Genomic DNA, 17,869 nt, shown 5'->3' with positions numbered 1-17,869 from the left:
AAAATGATAAACATGTTAAATATTACTACCAAACAATGATTATAACCATCTAAACATTCAAGCATGAACATGCTTTATATATTTTTTGATAATAAAAATTGATATAATTGTATGAAACATCACTAGTTCCAGTAAGTTTCAAGGTAAGAGGGTTCAAACCAAACACACGCAACAAAATAAAGAAGAATATAGCGCATTCCAAAATTCACTTGTATGTACCGATCCAGCACAGAGTTGAGCCAAGGATCTGAATAAAAAACTTGGAACCATACCAAAACAGAGAAATTAATCTTTCTTTGTGGATTGTGACGGGTGAATGTGAGGGATGACACCCTCTAATGGCCAGCTGCAAATGCCTTGGTGTGATACGTTTAACCTTGAGATCTTTACTGGCATTTCCTGCCAGTTCTAAAATCTGTGCAGTAACATTCTCCAGAACGCCTGCAGCATATACGCCTGCGGTAGCTCCTACCCTTACATTTGAAGATACTCGAGACTTCAAGAAACGGTGGATCCGTCCCACTGGAAACTGCAATAGGCAAAAAATTTCAGTCCACATATTACAGGAGCCCTTTGTCAGAGTATTTGAATTGTTACAAAGCTTAAAAAATATATATTTCTCTCAAGGAAAAAGCATGCTAAAATTACTTCATTAGAATCAAGATTTTGACATGAAAATTTATAGAAAATAAACAGATACAAACCAAGTCTAGAGAGTTCAACATATTACAGGAATTGTGTGGAGTTCTTGTTCACAGAAGTATTTGAATTATTACAGAGCTTCATTGGAGATGTTTCATCCTAAAAACAAATCTCTGGAATTACTTCAGTTGAATCATGAAAATCGATAAATACAAATGCAAGTAAAAGAAATGAAAAACCTGCTCCACATAGTAACCTCTTTAGTGAATTAGCACTGTAGTGGTTGAGATTCTCCCTCTTTAGTGAATTAGCACTGTAGTGGTTGAGATTTTCATGCTTTATTTTCAGAATTTTAAATTATTTTTTACTTATTTATAATAAAGTAATTTTGAATTATAATTTAGTTATGTTTTAATAATCTTGAATTTTTTAATGTAAATAATATGAAATGTATCATAAAATAAAATAAATGTACTGATGTTTATTTTTTTGGGTATATTTCTAATGTATATGATTATGCTAGTTGTTAGATATTAGACACTTATCTAATATAATATTTAATAAGTTGTTAGATATTTATAGTTTTTCAAGACACTTATCTAATATAATGTTTAATAATGACAACCTGAGCCAAGCACTATGTGTTTCGAATTGATTTTGTCTATTGTGTGTTTAATATGGTAGGATCTCAAAGCAACTATGGACAAAGTAGAAAGAGAAAAATCAGAAAAAGAGGAAAGATGTGCTCATAATGGGAGTGCATAGCATATCAAGGAGAATCCCAGGGACATAATTAGTGTTTCAAAATTTGAGTCTCAAGTTTTGACAACACACATCCATAAAGAAATTGAGCAGGAAACTTCATCTTTACAATGTCATCCATAAAAGAATGTTAAGGTGAGAAAAATCACAACTAAGAGGGAGATCACTCAATTAATTTCTCTATATATACTATTGTCTAGAATGTTTTGGATGTTACTTTTTTATGATTAATGCACCAGCACCCAGTTGGCCTATTGCAGAGGTCAAGCTATTGTGTTCGAGGTATAAAATAAAATTCTCCCTTGGTATTATTAGTTTTGGTCAAAGTAATGGCTAAAGCTATAATAAAAATGGACTATTAGGATTATGTTTTAAATGAAGCCCCATAACTTGAGTTTCCTAAACAGAGAAATTTCAATATTGTAAAAATTTACAAACTAGTCTCTACAAGTAATATAAACAAATCTTTGTAACTTTGTAATACAAGCAAATATGGATGATTTCTTCTCCCACTAACTATATATGACTTGTAATGTATGCTACTCAACACCTTCTTGTAAGAAGAACAATGTTGGGAATTTATGGAGAATGGGTTCTAACAGCATGATCTACCAAGTCAATGGCCATAAAATTTAACTTGTGAAAATAAGGAAAAAAAACAAACACAACACACTAGGAGCAATGGTTTATCTAATGTCCTTCAATATCCAGCTGAAGTGACGTGGGTGTGTATTGAAGTTGTATACCACTTGTTGGGAATCAAGATTTCCCTTAGACCAAAACCCGGAAGTGTTAGTCAAAGATCCCATGGCCAAAAAAAAGATCCACTAGAAGTGGTTAGTTCATATGGCTAAACACAACTAAACATTGGTATCCAATGTCCAACAAACTCAAGTTTGAATTTTCTAATGGAAAGAGTAATTGCAAAGCAAGCCTACAATACTATGTAGCTAGCATATCAATAGTAAATACCGAAGTGGTGAGGTTTCCTCCTCAACACAATCTTGTACGCATCAACCAGTCACTCTTCGCACGTGTTGTTCACCGCAATCCCCAGGTTCGAGTTCGATAATTTCATTCTTTCAATTCCGTTTTATGTACTATGTAGCATATAACCTCAGTGCCATGGATCTCACCATAACCTTGTGCATAGTCCTCAACTATAGCGATCCTCTACCTTCCGATATAGTTGACCCCAGAGACGCTTTGGAAACTCTCTACTTAAAAACCCTCCACTGCTCGCTTCAATTCGAAATCGATATTGTGTGTCTACAAATGGAGAATTGGAGTACCTTTTCACCTAATGGTTTTACGTTTTCACGACCCTATCACAGACCATTTCTTCCACAAATCAAACATCAAATGGACTAGCAAGGAACAACCGGATGTGGGGATGTGTCGTACGACCCAAGGAAAACATCAAAACCAGCGCAAACCAGAAGGATGCAGTCGAGGGGGTTTCTGGAGGTGGTCCAAAAAGATATTTCTAAGAATTTTTTCTTAATTCTAAATACGGCAAGAAGCCATTAATGTCCATAAGATTTTAATGGTTCTTCATGTGTGTCTCGAATTGATATTTTAACAACCATTAACCATAAGATGTACACCATCCGATAGATGTCATAAGAGGTGTCTGGAATAGCAAACGGTTTTCACAAATTCGTAAAATAAACAATATGGCTCTCACACAGTCCACCTGAAATTTGGTGTTTAATAACAAAGGAACCTAGGGCACGCGCATTTACACGGATCTCTCATTGAATGGTAAAGGTCACAGACAACAATGAGCAACATAAACGCTGAAAAAATCAAAGGAAACTACATTTGCTGTAATCATGAAACGCAACTATTCAATGCAGTATCAATATTGGTAAAGCAACTATTCAATGCAGTATTAATATTGGAAAACCTTAGAACCTGTAGGCCCGCACGAAAGGAGCGAGAAACGGGATTTTTCCTCTCAGTTTTATCATTAGCCACAGTGGTGGATTTTCCCTTCTGTGGACGTTCGCACCTTTGACGGATTGATTGCCTTTCGGTAGGCCCTTGGCACCTTTACCCGATTGATTCTCTCCCACAACCATTGTGTCTTCCTGGTATACACGCTTGGATAATCAAGTAGATCTATAGACATGCAAATGGCGTCTTTTTCTCAGAACAAACTTTACATTGGTTACATGGGTTGCAGAAAAGAAAACAACTAAATAGAGCAGTATAATCAAGTAGATCTATAGACGTGGGTTAGATGGGTATAAACGCTTGTATAATCAAGTAGATATAGACCTGCAAATGGCGTCTTTTTCTCAGAACACACTTTACATGGGTTGCAGAAAAGAAAACAACTAAATAGAACAGTATAATCAAGTAGATCTATACACCTGCAAATGGCGTCTTTTTCTCAGAACCCACTTTACATGGGTTACACACATCTCCTATTCTTGGATAATGCAGAAAAGAAGACCGCTAAATAGAGTAGTGCGAACGTGCAGATATACTACTAGTATTTGATCATGAAAAATAGTAGATAAAAGACATGAATAAGTACCTTGAGTTTTCAGAGGTGGCGATGTGCAGCTTTCTTACTGTTCGGTCCGCTCTTCTGAGCAATCAACAATGGTGTTGGGCTCTTCTTATCTCTTTATTTATAGATCCTCTATAATTTCCCCAGTGATTATATATATATATATATATATATATATATATATATTTTTTTTTTTCAAGATTGGGTAGGGATCGGGGTAAAAGTATTTTAATGATAAGTCAAGTTTAAAATAATTTTTTATTAAAATTAATTAGTATTTTTAAAAAATAATTATTGTAAAAGAGGCTAAATAATTTATATATAGGAGTAGTTTAACGAGGCGGAGGAATTGTTTGGAAGGCCAAAAGTGGTAGGAATCCGGGTAAAAATATTTCAAAAAATCTTGTAGAGGGAGTCTTTGAATCATATTTTTGATGGTGGAAATGGATTCAACACCATCAAAAACCTCTAGGACACCTAGAATTTTGAAGTTTAACAACTATAACTTGGATTTACAAAAATCCTTGTCAGATTTTCTCTAAATATGACCATAATTTCCATAACTTTCTAGGCAACTCCTCCGCCTCGTTAGACTACGCGTTTTCTAGTGTGTGTTTAGAATATTGGATAGGGATTCATGGGCGGTAAAAGTAATTTGAGGGTAAGTCCAAGTTTAAAATATTCTCATATTAAAATTAAATAGTATTTTTAAAAAATAAGTATTTAAAAATAATTATTATAAAAGATATTAAATAATTTCGTCATATTATATATATAGTGTGTATTTAGAAAATTGGGTAGGGATTTGAGGGGTAAAAGTACTTTAAGGGTAAGTCAAGTTTAAAATACCTTTTTTTGCCCCTTGGAAAAATCGTAATTTTCATTAATATTAAGGAAAATTACATGTGGTAAATGTTGTGGGCATATGCACTTTAAGAGGTTGTATGTCTATCAAAAAAATAGAAGCAGATAAGTATAAGATCTCCAAACAGGGAGATATGTTTTTGTTTTGTTCTCAAAATTTAGATTACTCTACGCAGAGAGTAATTTTCTAAACATGTAGCTGTAAATATATAAGCAAAAAGGTAATTGACAGTAAATAAAGTCGCATATCATATAGTATCAGGCTCCTGTTGAGCTTGAGCACCATGATCCATATAAGGGTGATGGTAATATTGGTAGTTCTCCCCATCCCTTTGTTCCTATATCATCTAGGTGTCGCGTGGCGCAAACGAGTTTTGTTCCCTGTAGATATGATGGCATACAAAACTATCAAATATTGTTATATATCTATGGACCTCATCCAAAATGTGTCGCAGAGTGTAAGCATAACATATTGTTGTTTTGTTTATCCAGTTTCATACAATTTTTGAGTCCCCAAACACTTGTAAATTCTTGCATTTTTTTCTATAGAAAATTGAATGAGATATTTTGTTGTGATGAGCTTTGCATAGTTATTTGTGCCTCCTCCAAGTCCCATTTGTATATGATAGTGATGGGATTCAATTAAGTAAAGCACAACACCTCTCCCACACCTTGCTTCTTGTGTTGATCCATCAAAATATGCCCAAGGCTCGGTGTGATCTATGGTTTCTGGAATGATATGTTTGAGAGGTGTATGATCTTCGTCTTCAGGAATATTATTGTAATCGGCTAAGATTTGAGCTGAGATGGTGGGCTAGTGACGGGCAGTATCCTAGAAGATGAGGTGGTTTCGGGCAATCCAGATTTCCCATCTAAAGAGAAGGGAGAGTTTCCTTGCTTTCGACAGGGATGATGTTGTCCACCAAGTGGTCCAAACCTCCCTAATAGCTTGACCTCTACATGTGTTTATATTAGGGGTGTGCGAGAGAGTAGCATTCCAGAGGTCAAAAGTGATGGGGCAGGTAAGAAATAGGTGGTCCACCGTTTCTGTACTATCTTTGCGTAGATAGCACCAGAAAAGCCCATGTTGTCCTCTCTTGATCAAGTTGTCCTCGATGGGAATTTTGTGTTTAACAATTGACCACATGAGTAGTCTTGTTCTAGGGGGGTCTTTGAGCTTCCACCTACCTTTCCACCATATATCAATTTGTTGCGGTCTATGTATATTTGTGAGCTGTAGATATCCCTCTTTGGGTGAGTACCAGCCATTGTTAGCAAGTGCCCATATAATCTCATCCTCCCCTTCTAGAATTCTGATATGAGATTCAGTTAGAGCCACTGTGTAGTCTTCCCAATGGTGATGCCATTGATGAGGTATGAGTAGACAATGGGAAGATTTCCATGTTTGATGTAGGAAAGTAGATATCTCCATGTCCACAATGTGGCTGATGTGGGTGATGCCAGACTCTATGAGATGGTGCTCTAGTCCTTCTGGTAATAAATGTGCATTCCCACATCCAATCTAAGGGTCAAGGCCAATGGGAACAGATGTGCCAGCATGAGTTCTCCAAGTGAGCCCATCTCAGATTAGTGACAATGATTTTAGTACTACTTTCCAAATATTCGATATCCCTATTTTGTTCCAGCTTGTCTGTCTCAGCCAATCCATCGGGCTTAGTGGATAATATTTTTACAATTGTATCTAGGCATTATAATTTCCTTACATATGTTAATGAGACAAGATTGTCAATTTTGAAGTGCTTCGACTAGGTGAATGGCACTGAAAGTTTTACAATGGATGTTATCAAAATGAACTTCCATTAATTAGGCTAGAATGTGCCAGTAAAACATGGCCTTATTTCAATCCAAATTTGGGTAATATGGAGAGGATTATGCATGAGATGGGATATACGGAGTTGTTGGTTTTTTGCAAACTAGTTGGATGTAGAAATTGTAGAATTATAGTTTTTCTATTATAGTGAAGGGTTTCTTTGAGGTCCATCTTGTGCTTTATAGTGAGCATCTAAGCTATGATGAGCTTATAGAGTCCATGGGGGTTTTATGTCCTAATGAGATTGTACCAGCTATATGGATATAACATTTGTATCTGGAAAGTAAGCAGGTAGCTTTCATGATAAAGTATTTTTTAAATTTCGTTGATAAATCAATACAAAAACATAGGTTATTGAAGGGTTTTAATCACAATCCTATTGCTATTCAATGAAGGTTCATGGTGTTGAGGAAGAAGCCAGTGCAGAGCTAGATAATAATGAGGTGTAAACAATTGTGGAGAAGTTGTATACCAATAAGTTCCAATTCAAGCAATTTGTGGTTAATTTACTAGGATTGTTGACATTATGGAAAAGACAATCAAATAATTAAATACATGCCTACTTGACTGGGTTTACTATATATTAGATTATATAATTAACTATAGAATCACAAGATGATGTAACCTTAGTAGTTTTTTGAGTTTTATGAATGTGAAATTGAATTTTAGGGGCAAGTTGAAATCAATGTACAATCGTTGGAAATTTTATATGCTTCCAAATAAGAAATACTATGTCGAATGCTATTATGGTTAATGGAAAAGAAGCTTCTACTTGTAGAATTCAATGGTTAATTGGGTGAGGTAGAGAAATGATAGGAAAGCATGGGGAAATAGTTGAAAAGATTTATTTTTTGAAAAGACAATCCTAGAAATAAAAATCGTGAATAAGTGGAAATCGTACTTGTGTGTGTGCACATGTATGTGTGTGTTTCTTTTCTCAAAGGTTTGAAGAGGGGTCCATCCCACAATTAGTATTCACATTATCAATGGTGTCCAAAATATCCAATCCCAATGTAATATTTTTTTTATTTTAACAAATATCTAAATTGCATTACAACATGGTGACCTAACTTGCCATTGAGATCATCAATATACTATGACAATGCCTTACTCACTTACCTTGTTACTCTACTAAAGCAGAGAAAGGGTAAACATTCAAAGCTAAGTAAAGTCAATTAAATACCAATAACTCATGAGGTTTGATAGAGTATGGCATTAGATTATGAAAATAATGTGACTTTCCCTTTATTGAAGAAATTCCCCACAATTTATTTTCCCCTCCACCCCTTTCATGTCAAGTCAAGAAATTCCTCGTTGATTTCATCCTCTTCTAATTCTCTCTCCACAACTCAACAAAATGATTATATGTCTTTATCCAATATTTCTATTGCTGGTTCAAAATATTATGAATTTTGTGCTCTATCATGATGGTTTGATGATTGAGTGATGGCTTGATGATTGAGTGGGTGGGGCAAAGAGTTGAAAGAGAAATTTAAAAATTAAATATACCTCATACCTTGCATTGTAAGGTAATTCCATAATTTAAATAAAATTTCATGTCTTCTTTACAAAATGTCTACTACTAAGTTAAACACATTGAAAAATATACAGATCTTGAAATTGTTTGACAACACACATACTTATGTATAAAATCAACACAAAAAACATCATAAAACTCTAAAACAAAACTAATACTAATTCAGAGAACAATGAGGCTCTACTAAAATCTAGTTTCAAGTAATTGTTACAATGTGTGGGAATCATATTCTTATACTCTTAGATTGTCTATCTCATACTCACATTTGATTTAACTTTCAAAATATTTGTCACACAAAAAATCTTTTTGACATTTTAAGTTAACAAAATTTTAGTGATATTGGAATACTTCTCTTAATGTTTTTCCAGTATAGAAATAAAATGTTAAAGAATTTAAAGTAAACTCTTACTTTCTTAAAGTATGATAAATCATATTGATCTCGGTGAATGTTAATCATCATTATCATAAATTAAATATATTTAACAAAATTTAAATAAAAACTTTTCATTATCCAACCATTTACTTTATTATTATTATTATTATTAAATATTTTTTTATAATATTAAATTTTAATATGTGTTTTGCATTTATCTATATGATAGGTTTATTTTGAAATTTTAATATTTATTTTTCATTCATTCATATAATATAATTATATATTTTCCATTATTTTTTTATAAAATAAAATTTTAGAATTTAATTTTTTCCATCAAATTTTTATTAGTAATCTTTTACTATAACATATAATAATAAAACAATAAATTTGGAGTATTTATATAGAAACAACATTAAATTTTGTTCTATAGAATATATTTTGATTTTTTAAACCATTAAAAGGTTGATAAAAAATTGTTTAAATAAAAAAATAATAATAACTCGTCGCTTTGAAAGAAAAAATTGATGTTGAAATATCATATGATCAATGTGGTTATCAAAGGCTTAGACCAGAACAAATGAAGTATAATGTTGAGAGTGTGAGTGTGAGTGTGAGTGTGAGTGTGAGTGTGAGTGTGAGTGTGAGTGTGAGCGTGAGCCTGAGCGTGATGTTATTTTATATATTAATTAAAAAGTATACTTTTAGAATATAATGATGGTTGTCTAATTTTAAAATCTAATATTGATTTTACTTTGTAATGTGATCTACAAAATCATATTAATAGTGATGGTAAACAGGTTGAAACTTTCTATGTTCAAGCTTCCGTGATCCATAATGAATTAAACAAAGTATTTCATTAGAAATCTATAATAAATTAAACAAAGTCTTTCGGTCAAAATCACATGAGAGAATTTTTTAGCCAAAACTTCTTCTCCTTTCCCTTATCTCCCATTCTCAATTTGGTTTTGTAGAAGGCAGACAAATATCAAATGGCATCATAGTGGTACAAGAGATACTTCATTCTCTAAAGACAATGAAACGTCCGAGTATGTTTGTCAAAGTCAACTTATCCAAGGCATAAAATCGCTTATGTTGGAAATTCCTTGTTCAAATCCTTAGAAACTTTGGGTTCTCAGAGCACTAGATAGCCTAGGTGCTTTCTATTATCTCATTAGTTTCCTTATCAATATTGATTAATGGGTCCCCTTAAGACATTTTAACTCTTCAAGAGGACTGCGGCAAGGTGATCCTCTATCACCTTTCCTTTTTATCATAGCCATGGATTGCCTTGGTAGAATGTTCCAAAAATCTAGCAAATCAGATACATCCATGGACTCCAGTTGTTTAGATCAGACCTACCAATTTCACATCTTCAGTTTGTGGATGATGTCATCTTATTCAGATTTACAACCTCTAAGGAATTGAAAAGGATCCGGAAGTTCTTACATTTTTTTATGAATGTCACAGGAATTGATGTGAATGTTGCAGAAACGCACATTTTCTTCTTCAATTTCATAGATATGGTTCAAAATCATCTTAGTAAATTGTTCGGATTTGGTTGAGGCACCCTTCCTTCCAAATATCTAGGAGTCCCATTGGTTTTACATCATCACATAATCTCCTCTTGGGCAGAGATCATATAGAGGACTCATTGCAAAATCAACAACTAGACCTATATAGCACTCAACTTTCTAATTCGTTTGATACTCATGAGGGCAGTGTTGCAAGCCTTACCTAATTACCAGCTCTCAGCAATGCCAATCCTAGTTGTGGTAGCCAACCAATTAATTTCTTTGTGGACAAATTTCCTATGGAAAAGATCTTCCAGTAGACACAAACGGGTGTTGGTGGGGTGGCATAAGTTCACTCTCCCCAGGTCAAAAGGTGGATTATGATTGTGCGAACCCATTGTCACAAACACAATGTATTCTATGAAACTTTGGTTGAAATGGGTTCGGGGAGGCACCCAAACCTAAAAGGAAATATGGTCACTTAAATACTTACAATTTTTTTTTCACCTGTGGTTCACGGACGCCCGCATGTAGCTGCCAAGATGATCATAAAGAATCTACTCCTTGAGTTGCCACCACAACAAGACATTGTACTCCATGATATTTGAACTATGGTATCTTGAGCTTTGCCTAAGTAAACTTACCAATAAACTAGACCGAGACACTAATAAGAAAGACTTGGATAACTCGTTTCGAAATGGTTGTGAGAGTTACCCAAATAATCAAATTAGTAAAGCCTCTTCCCTAAGACTATTTATATCTCCCCCGTAGGCCTTTGTCGACATTCGTTTTGATGGCGCCTATGCATGTTAACTCAATGCCTCTGCATGTTTTTGCTCATTCCTACGGGATAGCCACAAAGGACGAGGTGGGTATCAAGTTAATTCAAAGAGAGGTGTCTCCATCATCGACAGATGCAGATGCTACTAAGTATGGTAATTAGGGACAAGCAAGTTGATAACTACAAAATATTTGTAGGATAAGAAGAAATTAAGTGTATTAGGAAGGTTATAAGTTACAACTTGGATGACATAGTGGCAAAGTTGACTTGGTAAAAAAAAACATAGTTTCCAAAAAAATAAATTTAAAAAAAATATAGTTATTTGATTTGTTTTTTTTTAATTGTCTTTCAATTTATATTATAGTACTCAATAAAAAATTGAACATATCACTAGTGGAAATTCAATAATAGTTTGGAAAATAGTTATTATTATTTCAAACCACTAAAAGTAAACCTTTGCCATTTTTTCTTGTTTTAGATACATATGAAGAAACTAATTCAAATTATCAAAATCTAAACACACAAACATTTCAGGTATTAACATTTTTGAGATTGAAATTCACATGTTTAAACTAGAATTTGACATTTTTGTATTTAAAATTTTCGTAGAGAGAAGCATGTTCTTTGCCGTCTCTGCTTTCATAGACAAGTTAGAGATGGCTACGAAGAACAATCCATTTATTTTTCTCGAGTATCATATGCTTATTTTAATTTTCTTTGCATGTTTGGGTATTCACATCATACGAATGACTCAAAACTTTGTTTAAAAAACGTCGGAAAGCTAAAACCAAGTATGTAAGGATCCGTGGCGCAATGGTAGCGCGTCTGACTCCAGATCAGAAGGTTGCGTGTTCGATTAACGTCGGGTTCATATATTAAAATTTGTTAAGGCTTTCCAATTACGAATATTGATTTTATTATTTGGTAATGAAATTTAAAATTGTTTTTCTTTCCAATTACGAATATTGATTTTTATTGATTTTATTATTTGGTAATAAAATTTAAAATTGTTCTTTGTTTTCCGGTGAGATTATTATTTTATTATTTCGTAAAAAAATTTAAAATTGTTCTTTGGTTTTTAGGAAAATTATGATTTTATTATTTGATAATAAAAGTTCATATTGTTGTTTCGTTTTTGTTTTCCGGTGACATTATGATTTTATTAGTTGTAATAAAATTTACAATTGTTCTTTCGTCATAAAATCGTAAGATTTAATATTGTTTTTTACTACAATTTAATGTTATTTTAAATGACTAATGAATGATGAGATTTTAATATTTAGGAGATTAAAGTTTAAGGGGTATATAATAAATGATGATGGGTGTATATTAAGGTATATAAGATGTGAGAATCTCTTGGAAAAAAACTTAATGGTGGTTTCAACAGCAACCGTGGACCAAATAACTGAGAAATTTGTGGTGGCCTCTGTGCAGAAGGCACGGATTTATAAGGAATATGGGGCCGCTAAGGACGTTTTGCAGTCGGACGATGGGGTCCCGGTACCAGAGGTTAAAGAAGATCAAGCTCTAATTAAAGTCTGCGCTGTGGCACTCAATCCTGTCGATTTTAAGAGGCGGCAAGGGAAATTTAAAACCACCGACTCTCCTCTTCCCAGATCAAAGACCTGCTTCGCAAACTCCCTTCTTCTGGTGATTCGGAGCACAAAGGTTTTTCCCGCAGCTAAAGAAAAAGAGCGCGATGCCTGGGAACCGCTCCGCCCCCTTTATCCTGCGACATACAGGGCCGATTTTATTTTCCGAAGCAATGAGCCAAGGATTCAGCCATGGATCTCTGTCTCCACCTCATCCCATTTCTGCGGCTGGAACGCTCCAGATCTCACCTCTGTCGTGAGCAAGCAGCGGATCTGCTTCTTGTTTTCGCCAGAGATGCTTGCAGAAGTTTCAAGGTTAGCAGCACACAACCACTATGCTCCTCGTCCAGCTTTGATCAATGCTCCAAGACCGGCGAATCTGGTTTGTTGGAAGCAGGTTCCTCTCTTGAACCAGCCAGATTTGTCTGAAGAAACACATGCATTTCAGATCCAAGTCAAACTATTGAGCAAGACGATGATGCAGTGGGTTCGCGCAACAGATCTCGTGCAGGATCTTCTGCAAAAACTCGAATGCCGGCTGGGGATCCCCTCCTCTTATCTCAGACTGCTATATAAGGGTAAGCAGCTTATGAATCCCCTTCCTCTCTCCTTTTACAGCATTCATAAGGATGCTTCTATTGAGGCTTCTTTTCGTTTAAGAGGGGGTTCCTTTGGGTAGACCTCCTCTGCCCCTTCTTTCTCTTATAAAGATGCAGCTCGCAAAGACGTTGCCCAACCTCAGTCCTCTTCGAAAGCAGCCCAACCAAATGGGGTTCCAAAACCGTTTTTGGTAGATAGATCAGAGGAAATTCCTTCCATCAATTTCTCTCACCCTGAGATTGAAAATCGCTACCAGATATTTGCAGAATCCGCACTCATATGCAGATTTAATGGGCTTTGGCCTCGCACAACAGATCTATACCAATGGATCCATACCACTTGGACTAAAAAAAGCAAGATCTACTTATGTTCAAAAGGATTCTTCATTGTGGTTTTTGACTTAAATGAAGACTACCAGAAGGCCTTAACAGGAGGCCCTTGGTTCTGGGGTTCAGCTGGGCTTTTTCTCACCCCTTGGTTTCCAGACTTCGACCCTTCTACAGCCGTCATCACCAAGATTCCCATTTGGGTCAGGCTCCTGAATCTTCCGGCACATCTATGGCATTTCTCTGTCTTCTTAGCCATTGGAGACACTTTGGGACGCTACCTGGCTACAGATACTTCAAGAAAGGAAAATGGTCTCTACACCTACGACAGACTTTGTGCAGAAATAGATATTAGCAAAGGACTGCCGGATCAGATTAATCTCAAGATTGGAGATTTCCACTGGACTCAAACCTTGGATTATGAGAACACAACCTTCCTTGCTGACATTGTCATCAAACGTGGCACCTCCAGAGTACTTGTACCTAGTTCCTCGACAAAAAGAAGAATCTGAAACGCAAACCCAAATCCAAGCGCTGGAATCCTTGTGAGCCACCCCGTCGTATGGACGATTTAGATTTCTCTAGTTCGGATGAGGAGGAAACTGAAGCAGATGTGCAGAATGAAGAGATTTCGATGGACGCTCCCTCGGTCGGTCCGGCAGTCCCCTCTGACCCTCAGATTTCTCAGAAACGTACTCATTTTTCTTCGTCCTCAGACTCTGATAAGGATATTCCGCCGCCAGTGCAGAATAGTCTACAACTTGTTATGGCTCAGCCAAACTCCACTGGGTGGGTCAAAGTAAGCAAGAAAAAAGGAAAAAAATGTCGTGTGGCTGGAACCAACCCCTCGGGGTAGTTTTCTCTGCTTAGTTCTATATTTTTGTATTCCCGTGTTTTCTATGGCCTTCCCTTGACTGTCTCCAAGGAGCGAGGTAGATAGCCTATCTCCTACGGCTCCCTTGCTTTTCTGCTTCGCTTGCATGCAAGCTTGATTGTACTATACTTTTCCTATCTTAATAGAATTAGTCTTTACTCAGAAAAAAAAAGGTATATAAGATGTGAAGGTTATTGATTTAAAATTTTGTGGGTAAAAAATCTAACCATGTTAAAAGTTGTTGTGATCCAGGTTGGGTGCAATCCCCGGGTGATTTTGTCAGCTTAGATGCCCCTAGGTCGTGGTTTCTCATGCCAAAGGTTAAGCATGCACTCATCGGAGGACTCACACAACTTAGCAAACAAAACAAAAAACGTTCACGAGACTAAAAATTACTGGTACTACTAGGCTCTATGTTTTTCGTCTTTTGCAATTCAACCATTTTTTTATTCAAATTGATGATGAGTTGGCCCATCCTTCTAACAATGCCCTCACTGAAAAGACAATGCCAAGAAACCGTTGCTAAGATATTGCTATAATTGTCCTTGTTGTCCCTAAAAGCATCACATTCCAAAATGAAATGTTTTTCTGATTACACTACCCCGAAAGTGCGAAAAATACACACTCATTCTTCCCAAGGTCCTTTAGGTCTTTTCCACCGCCTCGTTTCATATTGAAGTTGATGTGAGTTAGTTCTTAATTGAGCAATAATAATCTTTTCTCTCCACAGAATGTTAACTCCAATGTACTCTTTTTGTTGGAGATCACAAGGTTGGTTGAATTCCTCAACATAATACTTCTTCTTTCTACCCAATTCTTTTCCCCATATATGTTTGCAAAACTCCTCTATAACAAAATTCTTTAACTTCTTACTATGTGTAGGACATGCATTAAGGTAGATATTCTATTTATGCATCCATTCGTTGTTTTGTCTCATTTATGTTTTATTTCTTTCACTCATGCCTTCATTGAAGAAAACCTTAGGCCATCTACCTACTTCAATTTTCTCAAATCTTTTCAGATATCTTATGAGACACGCCATAACAATTGCTTAGATGGGATGTGCCCATGTTTCACTCAACATTATCTCATAAGGGACCAAACTTTTTATTTTTAACTTGCTCATGATCAAGCATTTTCGGATTTTCTCAACTTGTTTCCATTTTTAAATGAGGGTGTTGCCATCTCACAATTTTCACCCATAGAGCATCACTAAACGAATTAGGAGCCCAAAAAACACTTTAGTAATTTTCCAATCCCATATCTATTCTTGTCTACATCTATTTTGAAGAGCATATAATGCGTTTCACCCTCCTAAAATTCTCTTATTTTTGCAATCCTCCCAATTAAGCTTGTTGTTGAAATCAATTCGAAGGTACTTGTACTCATTTACTTCTTCAAGAGTATACACTATTTTCGCTTCCTTTTATTAAAGAAAATCATTATTTTGGCCTTACTGGTATTGCATTGCATCCCCACTACTTTATAAAAATGCTCAAGGGCATACAAGTGCATTTGCAGTCCATGGGTCGATTCAACAATCAAAACAAGGTCATCAACATACAAAAGAAGCCTTACCTCAAAATCCCCCAAATTAACACCATCTCCACCTTGCAGATTTAGTGACTCTTCCAGTTTGTCAATATATAGACCAAAAAGAGTAGGGATAAAGGGAAGACTTGTTTGACCCCAATTTCACTTCTAATTTTCTTTTCTTTTAACATTAAAAATAAGGATCTAAAATTAAAATATATCTATAAAATAGTATACATTTTAAAATAGTATCAGATGTTTCCTATTCTTAATATCAAGTAACAACTAAAATATAATAACTTTTATTTCTATATAACAATAATAATAATAGGGGACGACAAGAGCGGGAGGGGTTCTCATAAGCCCCGATGGAAAAATAGTGACTAAATTTGCATGGCGTTTAGGATCTGCAACCAACAATATGGCAGAATTCTTGGTACTATGGAGAGGACAAGAGGTGGCCATAGAAAAGAAAATTCAAAGACTCTTGGTTTTTAGAGATTCAATGATTGTCATCAGACAAATGACGAAGGCCAAGGATATAATGCACTCTTCGTATCTTCCTATGAATCTAAGAGTGCTTAATTATGCTTCCCAAATTGAAAATTTAGAATCTATCATATTCTCATACATTCGAATACTAGAGTGGACAAGCTTGCCAAAAAAGGTTCTACCATGGAGCAAAGTAGACTTGAAATGGACAATATAGTATGTTTATTTCCAAATCCATATCGTTTATGGATGTCACAAGTATTGAAAGGGTGGTTAGGGGCTTCTCCACTCCTAAATTGTACGACACAAATTTTGGATATACTTCTTTCATGGGAGTAGATACATGATGAAGTTCATTCACATTGCAGCGCTGAGTACGTGGCATGTTCTTATATCTGTTTTTTCAAGGTGGTCGAAGAATCAAGAACTAATTATTGGTGATTTCCATATCTCCGGCTTATTTAATCCTTGTCCTAGCTTATTAAATGGGACCTCAAGTGGTTGACCTCTCTAATCACTTCAAGAAAGTGGTGACTTGTTCATTTATGCTCTCACTGTTGGTATCTAGTCTAGTTCTCCTTGGTTGCAATCTTAAGGGCCTCAATTGGAAAAATGAATTTATGGAAGCAATACAATGCCATCCCATTTTTATCATTCCTATATCTAGCCAATCTCTGGGTAAAGGAGACAGATCTTTGACGGATGCTTAGATTTTGTTTTTGTAGGGACCTTTCCTTTATAATGAGTATCTGGCATCCTCATAGTTCAAATGAGTTATTGTTTCATGTTTGTTTAGTTGTAGGCACTTTCTTCAATTGTGATCAGTGTATTTGAGTGCTCAGGTTTGGTTCATTAATGGCCAATTCTCACATCCCTCCCGATAAAATTAAGGCCAATATAGTGTTAGATAAACTACTAAATGCTTTGCATGATTTTCTTATCTCCATTTTGGAACTTCAAGAAATGGTTGAGAGGTAGTGTATGTCATTCCAACTATTTTTGGAAGCTAAGCTTCTTCATTAGCAAGATGATATGGAGTTGTTGGTCAATAATCTCAAGGAGGAAAGTCGAACTATTGGCAAATGATTAGTGGCCTTAGAGATTATTAGGACTGGTAATTTGTCGAAGACTGTGGATGAGGAAGGCACCAACATTGCTACCAGACAAAAGAGAGCTCGTCGACCCAGGGGAAACAACATAAATGTGAAAAATCGATGTTAGCTTTGATGCTTTGCTTTTTTTTTGGTCAAGTTTTGTGTTTATATTTTCCATGATACAATGTAAATTTTGTTATATTATGGGAAGTTTTGTAGGATATACAGTGTCAATTTATTTAGGATAATATGGAATAACAATCTCAGAGTCTGCAAACTTCTTGAATACTCTTTGGTCTGCACAAATTTTGTTTTGGAAAAGCCATGTAAGGGTTTTGGTCCCTAATCTAGATTTATTAATACAAAACCCTTACCATTATTTTTAATATATATATATATATATATATATATATATATATATATATATATATATATATATATATATATATATATATATATATATATATATATATATATTACAAAAAAAATTACTTTGATTTATTTGAATAAAAACATAACCAACATTTAAAAAA

General features: G+C 35.0%; 1 protein-coding gene across 1 annotated transcript; it reads right to left on the bottom strand.

Moving 5' to 3' along the window:
* Positions 1–205: 205 nt before the first annotated feature.
* Positions 206–6,058, bottom strand: LOC149165056 (uncharacterized). The gene is made up of 3 exons (XM_089429692.1): positions 5,978–6,058; positions 3,322–3,402; positions 206–529 (listed from the first exon to the last, which is right to left on the bottom strand). The coding sequence occupies exons 1-3, from the start codon at positions 6,056–6,058 to the stop codon at positions 206–208; spliced, it is 486 nt and encodes a 161-aa protein (XP_089285818.1).
* Between the last annotated feature and the right edge of the window lie 11,811 nt (positions 6,059–17,869).

This window comes from Pinus tabuliformis, chromosome 5_1, assembly GCF_031772625.1.
Source record: "Pinus tabuliformis cultivar Carrire ecotype Pingquan chromosome 5_1, CPIR1, whole genome shotgun sequence".
In the NCBI taxonomy this organism is placed as follows: domain Eukaryota; kingdom Viridiplantae; phylum Streptophyta; class Pinopsida; order Pinales; family Pinaceae; genus Pinus; species Pinus tabuliformis.
This window is presented reverse-complemented; position numbering and strand designations above follow the sequence as displayed.